At 46.9% G+C, this 17,767-nt stretch overlaps 1 protein-coding gene across 1 annotated transcript in view; it reads right to left on the reverse strand.

Annotated features, from left to right (window-relative positions):
- LOC143923415 (serine protease 33-like) overlaps window positions 1–17,767 on the reverse strand; it is a 36,335-nt gene extending 18,568 nt beyond the window's left edge. The window contains exon 1 of the mRNA XM_077447073.1: window positions 17,670–17,767. Within this exon, the coding sequence (XP_077303199.1) occupies window positions 17,670–17,706 (37 nt within the window). The 5' untranslated portion in view covers window positions 17,707–17,767. The remainder of the gene's footprint in view (window positions 1–17,669) is intronic.

A 17,767-nucleotide genomic window follows, 5' to 3' on the forward strand; every position in this document is an offset into this window, starting at 1 on the left:
TACAGGCATACCTACCTTTTAAGTACACAATGGGGGTTTATTTACTAAATCTGGAAAGTGCAAAATCAGGCTCACTTCTTCATAGAAACCAATGAGCTTCTAACCCCAGATTGTTCAATTAAGCTTTGGTAATAAAACCTGGAAGCTCATTGGTTTCTATGCAGAAGTGAGCCCGTGCGGGAAAAGTCTGTTCATTTCAAAAGTACGGCGGACTAGCACACACACGGCCATATTGTCCGCCTGACTGTGAGTTCGGCGGACATATTTTGGTGCAAAACTACTTTCTTAGTCCGCCGGACTTTTGGGTAAAAAAAAGTCCGCCGGAGCCTACACACGGGCGGATTGTCTTTTGACTTTTCCACCGGATTGTTTGATCGTGTGTACGCGGCATAAGAAGCAGGGTAGGCTTCTTTGAAGAGAAGGGTTTTCTGAGATCGCCTAAAGATGGATAGATTGAGGGACAGTCGGACAGATTGGGGTAGGGAGTTCCAAAGGATGGGAGAAGCTCTAGAGAAGTCCTGTAGGCGAGCATGGGAGGAGGTGACAAGGGAGGTAGAGAGCCAGAGGTCTTGGGAGGACCGAAGAGAGCGGCTTGGTTGGTATTTTGGGACTAGGTTAGTGATGTAGCTGGGGGCAGAGTTATGGATGGCTTTGTACATTATTGTTAGTACTTAGAATTTTATTCGTTGAGTGGAAGCCAGTGGAGGGATTGGCAGAGAGGGGTGGAGAACACTGAATGGCTGGTAAGGTGGATGAGTCTGGCAGCGGCATTAATTATGGACCGAAGGAGGGGATAGTCTATGTAAAGGTAATCCAATCAGGAGGGAGAATACAGAAATCGTGATAAACGGAAGCAGCTGCGACTTTGCTGCAAGATACACGCATACACAAACAATTTTCCAATAATAAGCCGCACTGTAAACTCAACAATTGATACAAATAATATTGTGACTTTGTGCAAATGTATGCAGTATGCAAAGTACTGTTTGAAAAGGAGGCTGCTAACAGAGGTTTTTCCTTATGGTTTTTCAGTGTAAAACACATGATACTAGTATACAATGGGCGGACAGTGCCTCGTTATGGTGCATCTGCCTGTTACCAATAGTGCAGCCACCCGGACTTAATTTCTTGTCCTGGTAGCGGCTGGTGAGCCGGGCGTGCACCGGGCGTGCACCGGGCGTGCACCGGGCGTGCACCGGGCGTGCACCTTCTGCAGTAGCTTCTTCCAGTGAACATCCTGGAGCAGGTGTGCATTTTTTATTTATTTTTTTCTAAACTTTTCTCACCTTTAATTTTCTTTATTCTATAACTGTCAAGCAATGCGATGGGTGAGTTGGAGGCCGACAAACAAAATGTAAAAGGTTAAAATTTCTAGAATGTTTATTAAAAACAAAACTTCAAGCGTAAAAGACATCATTTGACATAGTTATGTATTTATTTAAAAAAAGAAAAAGAAAAAAAAAAATTGAATGTGTTAATGTATTTTTACATACATGTCACAAAGTACCTACAGTTAGGCTCCATGCACACTAGCGTTTTTGTTAAAGCTAAAAAAAAAAAAAAAAAAGTGCTGGATAAAAAACACTGGTAATAGCTTTTTGTAGTAGCATTTTAGGAGTGTTTAGGAGGGTTTAACAGCTTGCCTACCAGCGTACGACGATCTAATTGGCACAATGGCACAGCTGTACAAATGGGTGTCCCTGCACGTCCCCTTTAAATCACGGGGCTAGTGGGCGCGCATGTGTGCATGTCACGTGAGCGTGGTGTGCATCACCCGTGGGTCCCATGGACTCGATGTCCGCCGGTGGCCCGTGATCATGACATGGAGGGGCAGAACGGGGAGATGCCTATGTAAATAAGGCATTTCCCTGCTCTGCCTAGCAACATGACAGAGATCTACGGCTCCTTGTGATTGGAAGCAGTGATCTCTGTCATTTTCTAGAGAACCCATCCTCCCCCCTACAGTTAAAACACAATAAGGGAACACAGTTAACCCCTTGATCGCCCCCCTAGTGTTTAACCCCTTCCATGCCAGTGTCATTTATACAGTAATCAGTGCATTTTTATAGCAATGATCGCCGTATAAATGTCACTGGTCCCAAAATAGTGTCAAAAGTGTCCGAGTTGTCCACCGCAATGTTGCAGTCATGATAAAAATTGCAGATCACCGTCATTACTAAAAAAAAAAAAAAATTATAATAAAAATGCCATAACTCTATCCCCTATTTTATAGACGCTATAACTTTTGCACAAACCAATCAATATGCACTTATTGTGATTTTTTGTTTACCAAAAATATGTAGAAGAATACGTATATCGGCATAAACTGAGGAAGGAATTTGTTTTTTTTAATATATTTTTGGGGGTATTTATTAAAGCAAAAAGTAAAAAATATTGCTTTTTTTTTCTAAATTGTCGCTATTTTTTTGTTTACAGCGCAAAAAAATAAAAACCGCAGAGGTGATAAAATAGCACCAAAAGAAAGCTCTATTTGTGGGGAAAAAAGGGCGTCAATTTTGTTTGGGGGCCACGCCGCACGACCGCGCAATTGTCAGTTAAAGCGACACAGTGCCGAATCGCAAAAAGGGGCTCTGGTCAGGAAGGGGGTAAAATCTTCCGGGGCTGAAGTGGTTAAGAGTGTTTAATTTGCATTATTTCAGTTCCTTAAAAAAAAAGAGAAGAAGAAAAAAAATGCACACTAGCATTGTTCAAAAAAGCTAGGAGAAAAAAACGCTGGATGAAAAATCCTGATAATAGCGTTTTTGTGCCAGCTTCTAGAAGAATTTTAGTATTTAGGAGCATTAGTATTTTATTAGCATTTTTTGCAGTACATGAAGAAAAAAAAAACTCAAAAAAAATTGTTAGAAGTATTTTAGTAGTTTTTAGAAGCAGTTAGGAGCATTTAGTAGCATTCAGCATTTTTTTTACATTTTTTGTTGCTGGAAAAATGCTCCAAGAAACTCTACAAAAACGTTTTTTTCACTGCTCCTAGATGCTGAAGCTCAAAAAACACTAATAGCTTAATGTAGTGTGAATGGACACATAGGATAACACTATTTAGCTTCTAGGAGCAGAAAATAAAACTAATAACAGATTCTAGGAGATAAAAAAAAAAAACGCTAGTTTTTGTGCCCCCTTACGTCGCATCACCATCAGAATGCCCCCTTACATTATGTGTCCACATCAAAGTTCCCCCTTATATCGTATCCCCATCAGAGGGTCCCTTTACATTATGTGTCCCCATCAGAGTGCCCCCTTACATCACATCTCCATCAGAGTGCCCCCTTACATCATGTGTCCCCATCAGAGTGCCCGTGTACATTATGTGTCCCAATCAGAGTGCCCCATTACATTATGTGTCCCCATCAGAGTGCCCCATTACATTATGTGTCCCCATCAGAGTGCCCCCTTATATAAACTGGCAGAGAGAGATGTCCGAAATGTGTCAAAAGCTTTATTCAGTGATCACATCATTACATGCCTGATGAAGGGGTCCTGTGTGGCTCCAAAACGTTGTAATTGCTTTAATGGTGTGATCGCGGAATAAAGCTTTTGGACCCATTTTGGAGATCTTGGTGTGCTGGTGACATCTCTCTCTGACTATTCACAGTTCCAGCAAGTGGCCACTTCAGCACCCACTTATATACACAGCCAACTCTAAAGGAGTATGTGCATTGGGAATAGTGTGTTGGAACCTTTACATAAATTGCCCCCATGGGAGTGCCCCTGTACATGAATTGTCCCATCAGAAAGCCCCTGTACATGAATTGTCCCCACCAGAGTGCCCCCGTACATGAATTGTCCCATCAGAAAGCCCCTGTACATGAATTGTCCCCACCAGAGTGCCCCCGTACATGAATTGTCCACATCAGAGTGCCCCCGTACATGAAATGTCGCATCAGAGAGCCCCCGCACATAAATTGTCCCATCAGAGTGCCCCCGTACATGAATTGTCCCATCAGAGTGCCCCTGTACATGAATTGTCCACATCAGAGTGCCCCCGTACATGAATTGTCCCATCAGAGTGCCCCCGTACATGAATTGTCCCATCAGAGTGCCCCTGTACATGAATTGTCCCATCAGAGTGCCCCCGTACATGAATTGTCCCATCAGAGTGCCCCTGTACATGAATTGTCCACATCAGAGTGCCCCCGTACATGAATTGTCCCATCAGAGTGCCCCTGTACATGAATTGTCCCATCAGAGTGCCCCCATACATAAATTGTCCTCATTAGAGTGCCCCCGCACATAAATTGTCCCATCAGAGTGCCCCCATACATGAATTGTCCTATCAGAGTGCCCCCGTACATGAATTGTCCCATCAGAGTGCCCCCGTACATGAATTGTCCCATCAGAGTGCCCCCATACATGAATTGTCCCATCAGAGTGCCCCCGTACATAAATTGTCCCATCAGAGTGCCCCTGACCATGAATTGTCCCATCAGAGTGCCCCCGTACATGAATTGTCCCATCAGAGTGCCCCCATACATGAATTGTCCCATCAGAGTGCCCCCGTACATAAATTGTCCCATCAGAGTGCCCCCGTACATGAATTGTCCCATCAGGGTGGCCCCATACATGAATTGTACCATCAGAGTGCCCCCGTACATTAATGTCCCATCAGACTGCCCCCATACATGAATTGTCCCATCAGAGTGCCTTGTACATGAATTGTCCTCATCAGAGAGCCCCTGTACATAAATTTGTTTTATCAGAGTGTCCCCATACATAAATTGTCCCATCAGAGTGCCCCCGTACATAAATTGTCCCATCAGAGTGCCCCCATACATGAAATGTCCCATCAGAGTGCCCCCCGTACATGAATTGTCCACATCAGAGTGCCCCCGTACATGAATTGTCCCATCAGAGTGCCCCTGTACATGAATTGTCCCATCAGAGTGCCCCCATACATGAATTGTTCCATCAGAGTGCCCCCGTACATAAATTGTCCCATCAGAGTGCCCCCGTACATGAATTGTCCCATCAGAGTGCCCCCGTACATGAATTGTCCCATCAGAGTGCCCCGATACATAAATTGTCCTCATCAGAGTGCCCCCACACATAAATTGTCCCATCAGAGTGCCCCCATACATGAATTGTCCCATCAGAGTGCCTCCGTACATAAATTGTCCCATCAGAGTGCCCCTGTACATGAATTGTCCCATCAAAGGTGCCCCCGTACATGAATTGTCCCATCAGAGTGCCCCTGTACATGAATTGTCCACATCAGAGTGCCCCCGTACATGAATTGTCCCATCAGAGTGCCCCTGTACATGAATTGTCCCATCAGAGTGCCCCCATACATAAATTGTCCTCATTAGAGTGCCCCCGCACATAAATTGTCCCATCAGAGTGCCCCCATACATGAAGTGTCCTATCAGAGTGCCCCCGTACATGAATTATCCCATCAGAGTGCCCCCGTACATGAATTGTCCCATCAGAGTGCCCCCATACATGAATTGTCCCATCAGAGTGCCCCCGTACATAAATTGTCCCATCAGAGTGCCCCTGACCATGAATTGTCCCATCAGAGTGCCCCCGTACATGAATTGTCCCATCAGAGTGCCCCCATACATGAATTGTCCCATCAGAGTGCCCCCGTACATAAATTGTCCCATCAGAGTGCCCCCGTACATGAATTGTCCCATCAGGGTGGCCCCATACATGAATTGTACCATCAGAGTGCCCCCGTACATTAATTGTCCCATCAGACTGCCCCCATACATGAATTGTCCCATCAGAGTGCCTTGTACATGAATTGTCCTCATCAGAGAGCCCCTGTACATAAATTTGTTTTATCAGAGTGTCCCCATACATAAATTGTCCCATCAGAGTGCCCCCGTACATAAATTGTCCCATCAGAGTGCCCCCATACATGAAATGTCCCATCAGAGTGCCCCCCGTACATGAATTGTCCACATCAGAGTGCCCTTGTACATGAATTGTCCCATCAAAGTGCCCCTGTACATGAATTTTCCACATCAGAGTGCCCCCGTACATGAATTGTCCACATCAGAGTGCCCCCGTACATGAATTGTCCCATCAGAGTGCCCCCATAGATGAATTGTCCCATCAGAGTGCCCCCGTACATGAATTGTTCCATCAGAGTGCCCCTGTACATGAATTGTCCCATCAGAGTGCCCCTGTACATGAATTGTCTACATCAGAGTGCCCCTGTACATGAATTGTCCAATCAGAGTGCCCCCGTACATGAATTGTCCCATCAGAGTGCCCCTGTACATGAATTGTCCACATCAGAGTGCCCCGTACATGAATTGTCCCATCAGAGTGCCCCTGTACATGAATTGTCCACATCAGAGTGCCCCCATACATGAATTGTCCCATCAGAGTGCCCCCGTACATGAATTGTCCCATCAGAGTGCCCCGATACATAAATTGTCCTCATCAGAGTGCCCCCACACATAAATTGTCCCATCAGAGTGCCCCCATACATGAATTGTCCCATCAGAGTGCCCCCGTACATAAATTGTCCCATCAGAGTGCCCCTGTACATGAATTGTCCCATCAGAGTGCCCCCATACATGAATTGTTCCATCAGAGTGCCCCCGTACATAAATTGTCCCATCAGAGTGCCCCCGTACATGAATTTTCCCATCAGGGTGCCCCCATACATGAATTGTCCCATCAGAGTGCCCCGATACATAAATTGTCCTCATCAGAGTGCCCCCACACATAAATTGTCCCATCAGAGTGCCCCCGTACATGAATTGTCCCATCAGAGTGCCCCCGTACATAAATTGTCCCATCAGAGTGCCCCCGTACATGAATTGTCTCATCAGAGTGCCCCCATACATGAATTGTCCCATCAGAGTGCCCCCGTACATAAATTGTCCCATCAGAGTGCCCCCATACATGAATTGTCCCATCAGAGTGCCCCCGTACATAAATTGTCCCATCAGAGTGCCCCCGTACATGAATTGTCCCATCAGGGTGCCCCCATACATGAATTGTCCCATCAGAGTGCCCCCGTACATAAATTGTCCCATCAGAGTGCCCCCGTACATGAATTGTCCCATCACAGTGCCCCCATACATGAATTGTCCCATCAGAGTGCCCCCCGTACATGAATTGTCCACATCAGAGTGCCCTTGTACATGAATTGTCCCATCAGAGTGCCCCTGTACATGAATTGTCCACATCAGAGTGCCCCCGTACATGAATTGTCCACATTAGAGTGCCCCCGTACATGAATTGTCCCATCAGAGTGCCCCCATAGATGAACTGTCCCATCAGAGTGCCCCCGTACATAAATTGTCCCATCACAGTGCCCCCATACATGAATTGTCCCATCAGAGTGCCCCCCGTACATGAATTGTCCACATCAGAGTGCCCCCGTACATGAATTGTCCCATCAGAGTGTCCCCATACATAAATTGTCCCATCAGAGTGCCCCCGTACATAAATTGTCCCATCACAGTGCCCCCATACATGAATTGTCCCATCAGAGTGCCCCCCGTACATGAATTGTCCACATCAGAGTGCCCTTGTACATGAATTGTTCCATCAGAGTGCCCCTGTACATGAATTGTCCCATCAGAGGGCCCCTGTACATGAATTGTCCACATCAGAGTGCCCCGTACATGAATTGTCCCATCAGAGTGCCCCTGTACATGAATTGTCCACATCAGAGTGCCCCCGTACATGAATTGTCTCATCAGAGTGCCCCCATACATGAATTGTCCCATCAGAGTGCCCCCGTACATAAATTGTCCCATCAGAGTGCCCCCATACATGAATTGTCCCATCAGAGTGCCCCCGTACATAAATTGTCCCATCAGAGTGCCCCCGTACATGAATTGTCCCATCAGGGTGCCCCCATACATGAATTGTCCCATCAGAGTGCCCCCGTACATTAATTGTCCCATCAGACTGCCCCCATACATGAATTGTCCCATCAGAGTGCCTTGTACATGAATTGTCCTCATCAGAGAGCCCCTGTACATAAATTTGTTTTATCAGAGTGTCCCCATACATAAATTGTCCCATCAGAGTGCCCCCGTACATAAATTGTCCCATCACAGTGCCCCCATACATGAATTGTCCCATCAGAGTGCCCCCCGTACATGAATTGTCCACATCAGAGTGCCCTTGTACATGAATTGTCCCATCAGAGTGCCCCTGTACATGAATTGTCTACATCAGAGTGCCCCCGTACATGAATTGTCCACATCAGAGTGCCCCCGTACATGAATTGTCCCATCAGAGTGCCCCCATAGATGAATTGTCCCATCAGAGTGCCCCCGTACATGAATTGTCCCATCAGAGTGCCCCTGTACATGAATTGTCCCATCAGAGTGCCCCTGTACATGAATTGTCTACATCAGAGTGCCCCTGTACTTAAATTGTCCCATCAGAGTGCCCCCGTACATGAATTGTCCCATCAGAGTGCCCCTGTACATGAATTGTCCACATCAGAGTGCCCCGTACATGAATTGTCCCATCAGAGTGCCCCTGTACATGAATTGTCCCATCACAGTGCCCCCATACATGAATTGTCCCATCAGAGTGCCCCCCGTACATGAATTGTCCACATCAGAGTGCCCTTGTACATGAATTGTCCACATCAGAGTGCCCTTGTACATGAATTGTCCCATCAGAGTGCCCCTGTACATGAATTGTCCACATCAGAGTGCCCCCGTACATTAATTGTCCACATTAGAGTGCCCCCGTACATGAATTGTCCCATCAGAGTGCCCCCATAGATCAACTGTCCCATCAGAGTGCCCCCGTACATAAATTGTCCCATCACAGTGCCCCCATACATGAATTGTCCCATCAGAGTGCCCCCCGTACATGAATTGTCCACATCAGAGTGCCCCCGTACATGAATTGTCCCATCAGAGTGTCCCCATACATAAATTGTCCCATCAGAGTGCCCCCGTACATAAATTGTCCCATCACAGTGCCCCCATACATGAATTGTCCCATCAGAGTGCCCCCCGTACATGAATTGTCCACATCAGAGTGCCCTTGTACATGAATTGTTCCATCAGAGTGCCCCTGTACATGAATTGTCCCATCAGAGTGCCCCTGTACATGAATTGTCCACATCAGAGTGCCCCGTACATGAATTGTCCCAACAGAGTGCCCCTGTACATGAATTGTCCACATCAGAGTGCCCCCGTACATGAATTGTCTCATCAGAGTGCCCCCGTACATGAATTGTCCCATCAGAGTGCCCCCGTACATAAAATTTCCCATCAGAGTGCCCCCATACATGAATTGTCCCATCAGAGTGCCCCCGTACATAAATTGTCCCATCAGAGTGCCCCCGTACATGAATTGTCCCATCAGGGTGCCCCCATACATGAATTGTCCCATCAGAGTGCCCCCGTACATTAATTGTCCCATCAGACTGCCCCCATACATGAATTGTCCCATCAGAGTGCCTTGTACATGAATTGTCCTCATCAGAGAGCCCCTGTACATAAATTTGTTTTATCAGAGTGTCCCCATACATAAATTGTCCCATCAGAGTGCCCCCGTACATAAATTGTCCCATCACAGTGCCCCCATACATGAATTGTCCCATCAGAGTGCCCCCCGTACATGAATTGTCCACATCAGAGTGCCCTTGTACATGAATTGTCCCATCAGAGTGCCCCTGTACATGAATTGTCCACATCAGAGTGCCCCCGTACATGAATTGTCCACATCAGAGTGCCCCCGTACATGAATTGTCCCATCAGAGTGCCCCCATAGATGAATTGTCCCATCAGAGTGCCCCCGTACATGAATTGTCCCATCAGAGTGCCCCTGTACATGAATTGTCCCATCAGAGTGCCCCTGTACATGAATTGTCTACATCAGAGTGCCCCTGTACATGAATTGTCCCATCAGAGTGCCCCCGTACATGAATTGTCCCATCAGAGTGCCCCTGTACATGAATTGTCCACATCAGAGTGCCCCGTACATGAATTGTCCCATCAGAGTGCCCCTGTACATGAATTGTCCACATCAGAGTGCCCCCGTACATGAATTGTCCCATCAGAGTGCCCCCGTACATGAATTGTCCCATCAGAGTGCCCCGATACATAAATTGTCCTCATCAGAGTGCCCCCACACATAAATTGTCCCATCAGAGTGCCCCCATACATGAATTGTCCCATCAGAGTGCCCCCGTACATAAATTGTCCCATCAGAGTGCCCCCGTACATGAATTTTCCCATCAGAGTGCCCCCATACATGAATTGTCCCATCAGAGTGCCCCGTACATAAATTGTCCCATCAGAGTGCCCCTGTCCATGAATTGTCCCATCAGAGTGCCCCGTACATGAATTGTCCCATCAGAGTGCCCCCATACATGAATTGTCCCATCAGAGTGCCCCCGTACATAAATTGTCCCATCCCAGTGCCCCCATACATGAATTGTCCCATCAGAGTGCCCCCATACATGAATTGTCCCATCAGACTGCCCCCATACATGAATTGTCCCATCAGAGTGCCTTGTACATGAATTGTCCTCATCAGAGAGCCCCTGTACATAAATTTGTTTTATCAGAGTGTCCCCGTACATAAATTGTCCCATCAGAGTGCCCCCGTACATAAATTGTCCCATCAGAGTGCCCCCATACATGAATTGTCCCATCAGAGTGCCCCCGTACATGAATTGTCCACATCAGAGTGCCCTCGTACATGAATTGTCCCATCAGAGTGCCCCCATACATGAATTGTCCACATCAGTGTGCCCCCGTACATGAATTGTCCCATCAGAGTGCCCCTGTACATGAATTGTCCCATCAGAGTGCCCCTGTACATGAATTGTCCACATCAGAGTGCCCCCGTACATGAATTGTCCCATCAGAGTGCCCCTGTACATGAATTGTCTAATCAGAGTGCCCCCATACATGAATTGTCCACATCAGAGTGCCCCTGTACATGAATTGTCCACATCAGAGTGCCCCTGTACATGAATTGTCCCATCAGAGTGCCCCCGTACATAAATTGTCCCATCAGAGTGCCCCCGTACATGAGTTGTCCCATCAGAGTGCCCCCATACATGAATTGTCCCATCAGAGTGCCCCGTACATAAATTGTCCCATCAGAGTGCCCCCGTACATAAATTGTCCCATCAGAGTGCCCCCATACATGAATTGTCCCATCAGAGTGCCCCCGTACATGAATTGTCCCATCAGAGTGCCCCTGTACATGAATTGTCTAATCAGAGTGCCCCCATACATGAATTGTCCACATCAGAGTGCCCCTGTACATGAATTGTCCCATCAGAGTGCCCCCCGTACATGAATTGTCCACATCAGAGTGCCCCGTACATGAATTGTCCCATCAGAGTGCCCCTGTACATGAATTGTCCCATCAGAGTGCCCCTGTACATGAATTGTCCACATCAGAGTGCCCCGTACATGAATTGTCCCATCAGAGTGCCCCTGTACATGAATTGTCCACATCAGAGTGCCCCCATACATGAATTGTCTCATCAGAGTGCCCCCATACATGAATTGTCCCATCAGAGTGCCCCCGTACATAAATTGTCCCATCAGAGTGCCCCCATACATGAATTGTCCCATCAGAGTGCCCCCGTACATAAATTGTCCCATCAGAGTGCCCCCGTACATGAATTGTCCCATCAGGGTGCCCCCATACATGAATTGTCCCATCAGAGTGCCCCCGTACATTAATTGTCCCATCAGACTGCCCCCATACATGAATTGTCCCATCAGAGTGCCTTGTACATGAATTGTCCTCATCAGAGAGCCCCTGTACATAAATTTGTTTTATCAGAGTGTCCCCATACATAAATTGTCCCATCAGAGTGCCCCCGTACATAAATTGTCCCATCACAGTGCCCCCATACATGAATTGTCCCATCAGAGTGCCCCCCGTACATGAATTGTCCACATCAGAGTGCCCTTGTACATGAATTGTCCCATCAGAGTGCCCCTGTACATGAATTGTCCACATCAGAGTGCCCCCGTACATGAATTGTCCACATCAGAGTGCCCCCGTACATGAATTGTCCCATCAGAGTGCCCCCATAGATGAATTGTCCCATCAGAGTGCCCCCGTACATGAATTGTCCCATCAGAGTGCCCCTGTACATGAATTGTCCCATCAGAGTGCCCCTGTACATGAATTGTCTACATCAGAGTGCCCCTGTACATGAATTGTCCCATCAGAGTGCCCCCGTACATGAATTGTCCCATCAGAGTGCCCCTGTACATGAATTGTCCACATCAGAGTGCCCCGTACATGAATTGTCCCATCAGAGTGCCCCTGTACATGAATTGTCCACATCAGAGTGCCCCCGTACATGAATTGTCCCATCAGAGTGCCCCCGTACATGAATTGTCCCATCAGAGTGCCCCGATACATAAATTGTCCTCATCAGAGTGCCCCCACACATAAATTGTCCCATCAGAGTGCCCCCATACATGAATTGTCCCATCAGAGTGCCCCCGTACATAAATTGTCCCATCAGAGTGCCCCCGTACATGAATTTTCCCATCAGAGTGCCCCCATACATGAATTGTCCCATCAGAGTGCCCCGTACATAAATTGTCCCATCAGAGTGCCCCTGTCCATGAATTGTCCCATCAGAGTGCCCCGTACATGAATTGTCCCATCAGAGTGCCCCCATACATGAATTGTCCCATCAGAGTGCCCCCGTACATAAATTGTCCCATCACAGTGCCCCCATACATGAATTGTCCCATCAGAGTGCCCCCATACATGAATTGTCCCATCAGACTGCCCCCATACATGAATTGTCCCATCAGAGTGCCTTGTACATGAATTGTCCTCATCAGAGAGCCCCTGTACATAAATTTGTTTTATCAGAGTGTCCCCGTACATAAATTGTCCCATCAGAGTGCCCCCGTACATAAATTGTCCCATCAGAGTGCCCCCATACATGAATTGTCCCATCAGAGTGCCCCCGTACATGAATTGTCCACATCAGAGTGCCCTCGTACATGAATTGTCCCATCAGAGTGCCCCCATACATGAATTGTCCACATCAGTGTGCCCCCGTACATGAATTGTCCCATCAGAGTGCCCCTGTACATGAATTGTCCCATCAGAGTGCCCCTGTACATGAATTGTCCACATCAGAGTGCCCCCGTACATGAATTGTCCCATCAGAGTGCCCCTGTACATGAATTGTCTAATCAGAGTGCCCCCATACATGAATTGTCCACATCAGAGTGCCCCTGTACATGAATTGTCCACATCAGAGTGCCCCTGTACATGAATTGTCCCATCAGAGTGCCCCCGTACATAAATTGTCCCATCAGAGTGCCCCCGTACATGAATTGTCCCATCAGAGTGCCCCCATACATGAATTGTCCCATCAGAGTGCCCCGTACATAAATTGTCCCATCAGAGTGCCCCCGTACATAAATTGTCCCATTTGAGTGCCCCCATACATGAATTGTCCCATCAGAGTGCCCCCGTACATGAATTGTCCCATCAGAGTGCCCCTGTACATGAATTGTCTAATCAGAGTGCCCCCATACATGAATTGTCCACATCAGAGTGCCCCTGTACATGAATTGTCCACATCAGAGTGCCCCTGTCCATGAATTGTCCCATCAGAGTGCCCCGTACATGAATTGTCCCATCAGAGTGCCCCCATACATGAATTGTCCCATCAGAGTGCCCCCGTCCATAAATTGTCCCATCAGAGTGCCCCCATACATGAATTGTCCCATCAGAGTGCCCCCATACATGAATTGTCCCATCAGACTGCCCCCATACATGAATTGTCCCATCAGAGTGCCTTGTACATGAATTGTCCTCATCAGAGAGCCCCTGTACATAAATTTGTTTTATCAGAGTGTCCCCGTACATAAATTGTCCCATCAGAGTGCCCCCGTACATAAATTGTCCCATCAGAGTGCCCCCATACATGAATTGTCCCATCAGAGTGCCCCCGTACATGAATTGTCCACATCAGAGTGCCCTCGTACATGAATTGTCCCATCAGAGTGCCCCTGTACATGAATTGTCCACATCAGTGTGCCCCCGTACATGAATTGTCCCATCAGAGTGCCCCTGTACATGAATTGTCCCATCAGAGTGCCCCTGTACATGAATTGTCTACATCAGAGTGCCCCTGTACATGAATTGTCCCATCAGAGTGCCCCCGTACATGAATTGTCCCATCAGAGTGCCCCTGTACATGAATTGTCCACATCAGAGTGCCCCGTACATGAATTGTCCCATCAGAGTGCCCCTGTACATGAATTGTCCACATCAGAGTGCCCCCGTACATGAATTGTCCCATCAGAGTGCCCCCGTACATGAATTGTCCCATCAGAGTGCCCCGATACATAAATTGTCCTCATCAGAGTGCCCCCACACATAAATTGTCCCATCAGAGTGCCCCCATACATGAATTGTCCCATCAGAGTGCCCCCGTACATAAATTGTCCCATCAGAGTGCCCCCGTACATGAATTTTCCCATCAGAGTGCCCCCATACATGAATTGTCCCATCAGAGTGCCCCGTACATAAATTGTCCCATCAGAGTGCCCCTGTCCATGAATTGTCCCATCAGAGTGCCCCGTACATGAATTGTCCCATCAGAGTGCCCCCATACATGAATTGTCCCATCAGAGTGCCCCCGTACATAAATTGTCCCATCACAGTGCCCCCCGTACATGAATTGTCCCATCAGAGTGCCCCCATACATGAATTGTCCACATCAGAGTGCCCCGTACATGAATTGTCCCATCAGAGTGCCCCTGTACATGAATTGTCCACATCAGAGTGCCCCCGTACATGAATTGTCCCATCAGAGTGCCCCCGTACATGAATTGTCCCATCAGAGTGCCCCGATACATAAATTGTCCTCATCAGAGTGCCCCCACACATAAATTGTCCCATCAGAGTGCCCCCATACATGAATTGTCCCATCAGAGTGCCCCCGTACATAAATTGTCCCATCAGAGTGCCCCCGTACATGAATTTTCCCATCAGAGTGCCCCCATACATGAATTGTCCCATCAGAGTGCCCCGTACATAAATTGTCCCATCAGAGTGCCCCTGTCCATGAATTGTCCCATCAGAGTGCCCCGTACATGAATTGTCCCATCAGAGTGCCCCCATACATGAATTGTCCCATCAGAGTGCCCCCGTACATAAATTGTCCCATCACAGTGCCCCCCGTACATGAATTGTCCCATCAGACTGCCCCCATACATGAATTGTCCCATCAGAGTGCCTTGTACATGAATTGTCCTCATCAGAGAGCCCCTGTACATAAATTTGTTTTATCAGAGTGCCCCCGTACATAAATTGTCCCATCACAGTGCCCCCATACATGAATTGTTCCATCAGAGTGCCCCCGTACATAAATTGTCCCATCAGAGTGCCCCGTACATGAATTGTCCCATCAGAGTGCCCCCATACATGAATTGTCCCATCAGAGTGCCCCCGTACATAAATTGTCCCATCAGAGTGCCCCTGTCCATGAATTGTCCCATCAGAGTGCCCCCGTACATGAATTGTCCCATCAGAGAGCCCCCGTACATGAATTGTCCCATCAGAGTGCCCCCATACATGAATTGTCCCATCAGAGTGCCCCCCTACATAAATTGTCCCATCAGAGTGCCCCCATACATGAATTATCCCATCAGAGTGCCCCCGTACATAAATTGTCCCATCAGAGTGCCCCCATACATGAATTGTCCCATCAGAGTACCCCCATACATTAATTGTCCCATCAGAGTGCCCCCGTACATTTATTGTCCCATCAGACTGCCCCCATACATGAATTGTCCCATCAGAGTGTCTTGTACATGAATTGTCCTCATCAGAGAGCCCCTGTACATAAATTTGTTTTATCAGAGTGTCCCCGTACATAAATTGTCCCATCAGAGTGCCCCCATACATAAATTGTCCCATCAGAGTGTCCCCGTACATAAATTGTCCCATCAGAGTGCCCCCGTACATAAATTGTCCCATCAGAGTGCCCCCGTACATGAATTGTCCCATCAGAGTACCCCTGTACATGAATTGTGCCTTCAGAGTGTCCCATGTAAACAAGGTAGGCCGCCGCCATTCTGTGAGAGAGGAAAATGGAAATGTTGTGATTCTGCTAAGAATCTCTGTCTTCGTGTTTCTGTCTCAGATCAATGTCTTCCTCCAGTTACAGCAACACACACACAAAAAATCATTGATTGCCGCCATTACTAGTAAAAAAAAAATGAATAAATATATAATTCTATAAAAATATCCCCTAATTTGTAGATACTATAACTTTTGCACAAACCAATCAATATACGCTTATTGGGATTTTTTTTTTTTACCAAAAATATATAGCAGAATACATATTGGCCTAAACTGGTGAGCAAATCAGATTTTTTACATATTTTTTACTGCATATGTTTTATAGCAGAAAGTAAAAAATATTGTTTTTTTTTTTTTTTTTTTTTACATTGTCGATTTTTTTTGGTTTATAGCCCAGAAAAAAAAAAAAAAACGCAGAGGTGATCAAATACCCCTAAAAGAAAGCTCTATTTGTGGGGAAAAAAATATCGAAATGTTATTTGTGAACAGCATCGCAGGACCGCGCAATTGTCAGTTAAAGTAACGCAGTGCCGTATCGCAAAAAAATGTCCTGGTCATGAAGAGGGGGGAGGGGTAAAACTTCAGGGACTGAAGTGGTTAAAAAACACTCCCGTCCCAAAAAAAAAAAAAAATCAATATAACTTGTTTCCTTTGTAAGAACAAAAGCATGTTTTCTAAATAAATAAAAGCAAAAGATAGAGATTGTCTTATTTTCTATGAAGTTTCGCTTAGCCCTTGTACACACGGTCGGACATTCCGACAGAAAATATCCGATCGGACCGCGTTGTCGGATAATCTGACCGTGTGTGGGCTCCATTGGACTGTTTCCGTCGGAATATCCAACCGACAAAGATTTAGAGCTGTGCTATAAAACTTTCCGACAACATGATCCAATCGGACTTTGTCCGATCATGTGTAGAGAATTCCGATTGGACAAAGTGCCACGCATGCTCAGATCAAATTTGTAGACCAAAGCTATTGGCTACTAGCCTGAACGTAGTACCGTCCCGTAATGAAATAACGTTGTCACGTTACGTACGATCAGATTTTCCGACAATTTTGTCCGACCGTGTGTATGCAACAACGGTTTTGGACAAAATCCGTCGGACACAATCAGACGGATTTTGTTGTCGGAATGTCCAACCGTGTGTACAAGGGCTTAAGCATCTCAGTAGGTGGAATTGTCAATTCGCACCTTGGAAGGACATCGCCAAGAACAAAAATCGATAATTCTGCTGGAAATCTATTTAGCTACACTCCATTCATACCATAAAATGACAAGGAATCTCCAAAGCTTCAAAATAAATAGAAAGAAAAAAGAGAGTAGATTCCCTTCTTTTCTAGCGATCGTTTCCTAAGCAGCTTAATGGGTGAAATTCCCACTTGGCCAACATTTCACCAAGAGTGGAATCGGTCATTTTGCAGCGAGATCATTTGATCGGAAATCACTCCACTCCTTCCTTATCATGATCTCAGGAATTCTCAAGCCAACAACGAATGTTTATGCAGAAAGTTGTCAGATATGATAAGGGCAGCTCGTTCACATTTTTGGTTTGGCAACCCCAAAGAGACCTTGGGTCAGCACACTTGGGTCAGCACACTTGGGTCAGCACACTTACCGGTGGTTATTAGAAGGAGTACAGTGAGCATTCCCATCTCGGACGATATTCGGCAGATCTCTCTCTCTATCTCTCTCTCTCACTGATCTGTTCAGAAC

The sequence above is a fragment of the Lithobates pipiens genome, unplaced genomic scaffold, assembly GCF_037356315.1.
Source record: "Lithobates pipiens isolate NorthernLeopardFrog02 unplaced genomic scaffold, aLitPip1_a1.2 Scaffold_22, whole genome shotgun sequence".
Taxonomy (NCBI): Eukaryota; Metazoa; Chordata; class Amphibia; order Anura; family Ranidae; genus Lithobates; species Lithobates pipiens.